Raw genomic sequence first — 2,348 nt, 5'->3', positions numbered from 1 at the left:
TTTGCGAAAAAAAGTGCATTTTATTATTTCATTAAAAAACAAATAAAACTTTATCTAATATCTAACTGTCGTTTTTCCAAATGAAACCTGCGTAATTTTTCTTCTTTTTTTTTATTTTTAATAAAATTACTGATAGATGATTATGATCAAAAGCGTAAAAGTTGAACTTCTAATCTAACTGCGCAATAAAAAACCAGTGCAGCTAACATAAAACATAAATGACATTTTAAAAAATGGAAATTTGATCTCTTTGAAAATCTGCGTTTTCTATTATATCTACTAGGTTAATCTAAAATCTATCATATAAATTGAATAGTTGTATTGTTTACCAAAAAAAAAACAAAAAAACGATGCATAAATAAAAGTCACCTGTTGTTGGGTTTTAAAATTCTTTGTAAAAGTTAGCTAGCTATTTGTAAAATGGATCGGTGAGTGAATCACATGTTTTCATTGCAATTCATCAAAATACCCCTCAAACTTCAAAAGTCCATAATTACAATAATATATACAATGCAAAAAGAAAACTATTTATGCTTTCTATTTTTTGTGCTGTAAAAAAATAAAATTGAAGTTATTAAAAATTCTAACAGTTATTTATAATAACTGCAATTAAACGTTTGAATGCATTTAGCAGAAATAACTTCCTTTTGTGTGGAAAAAATGTTATTGCTGTTTTACAAATCTAAGTGGAACAGGCAAAAATGAATAATATGCTTAATAAAGCATCATCTCGCTTCTTAAACTAACAATTATCAAATCGGTTATTTATCCCAAAGCGGTTTGGTTCAACAATATATACATATATATATATATATATACAGTTGGCCGGCCTGTCTGTGATGAAATAAATGTTCCAACAATTTTGACGCCTCGATTTCAGACGACGATGATGAATGCACGTTCAGTGAACATTTGCAACTTTTCCCTCTCCCTGCCGAGACTTTGTCGATGGGAATCGGTCTAAGAACACAAGAGATGGATTGATGCCCTTGTTGATTTCTACTATTCAACGGCATGTCATCGGTGATTAGTTGTTTTTCTGAAAAATTGCCCGAAAACATTCAAACTCGTGCCTTACCCTGCGGATGATGAATTCTATCTTCGTTGTAAGCGGTGTGCATTATTATTTCAAATGTTTACTTCCACTGATGATTCTACAACACGACCGTAAACGTGAACTGCAACCGTCAAATGATTCCCACTAGCCTATAAATAACGATTGCGCAGGTCGCTTCAAAAGGCACCTTATAGCGGAAACCCTCCATCTCGGCTGGGGGGGGGGGGAAAAAAAAAAATCGACTGTCACAACTGGCCGCACATGTCAACCACGCGGTCAAATCAACTACAAACCAGCTGCCTGTCAAAAGCTGGATCATATAAATAAAAATATTAAAAAAGCGCTTCCGTCGTGATCGATGCCTCTTTTACAAATAAATGCATTATTATTATTCTTTTTTTTAAATGTCATTTTGTGTTTCAATTATGATCGATTTCAAGCTAAACACAGGCATGACATTTTGTATCCCAAATTCGGAAAATAAAAATTGAATTAAAATTATCAATACTGACACCTGTTTTTGGATTATTATAATTAAAAAAAATATCTCTTTTAACATGCTTACGTGGTTGATAAGAAAATTCTTGTTCAGAACTATGACCATACGGTTCGACCAGGGGCTGAGTCACCGGTTCAGTTTTGAAGGCGGGTGTGTTCACATCAGAATGATCTTCATAATTAGGACTGCCATTCACCATGTGGCAAATTTGCTCTTCTGCACCTGAAATTTCTCATTTAAAATTCTCCCTTATACATAACAATATATATATCCTTATAATTTACCAGATAAAAAGTGTTGTTTGTTGAGCACTTTGCAATCAAAAGTCGTGGACTGATCCATATATGATGCAGTATTGTCGTATTGACAATAGTTTTCATCCATACAGCAAGTAGCTTCTTTAGCGCAATCTTAAAAACAATGTATACTGCATTGAAAAGATGTAAACAGAAATCAAAGTTCTGCTTTTTCAATTTTTTCTGAAAGTAATATTCGAATAATTACCTTTCTGCATTGTATCCAAATGTTCCCAGAGAATATCACCAACAAAAGGTGGCGACCGATTCAGAAATTCTTCACGCGTTAAAGCACACAGATCTCGTCCGCTCAAAGCGTAGTGTTCAATTATGATTCCGGCCAACGAAACTCCCTTAATAGACCAAATATCACTGGCGGACTTGATGTGAGACCACTCGACGGGATCTGGAAAAGAGACGATTTTCCCGTGCATGATGATTGGTCAATTATTACTAGCTGGGCGCTAGATAGTTGAGAAAGCACTATTTTCTCTTT

The 2,348-nt window shown here is 33.9% G+C and overlaps 1 protein-coding gene across 1 annotated transcript; it reads right to left on the bottom strand.

The window, feature by feature from the left end:
- Window positions 1-1,622: 1,622 nt before the first annotated feature.
- On the bottom strand, window positions 1,623-2,258 carry Tsp_13077a (protein C-ets-2-B (C-ets-2B); the record flags this gene model as incomplete). The annotated part of the gene is made up of 3 exons (XM_003366413.1): window positions 1,623-1,778; window positions 1,841-1,966; window positions 2,061-2,258. Coding segments are annotated over 3 exons (480 nt in total), but the record flags the coding sequence as incomplete, so codon positions are not given.
- Between the last annotated feature and the right edge of the window lie 90 nt (window positions 2,259-2,348).

The sequence above is a fragment of the Trichinella spiralis genome (assembly GCF_000181795.1).
Source record: "Trichinella spiralis strain ISS 195 chromosome Unknown Scfld6033, whole genome shotgun sequence".
Classification (NCBI taxonomy): Eukaryota; Metazoa; Nematoda; class Enoplea; order Trichinellida; family Trichinellidae; genus Trichinella; species Trichinella spiralis.
This window is presented reverse-complemented; position numbering and strand designations above follow the sequence as displayed.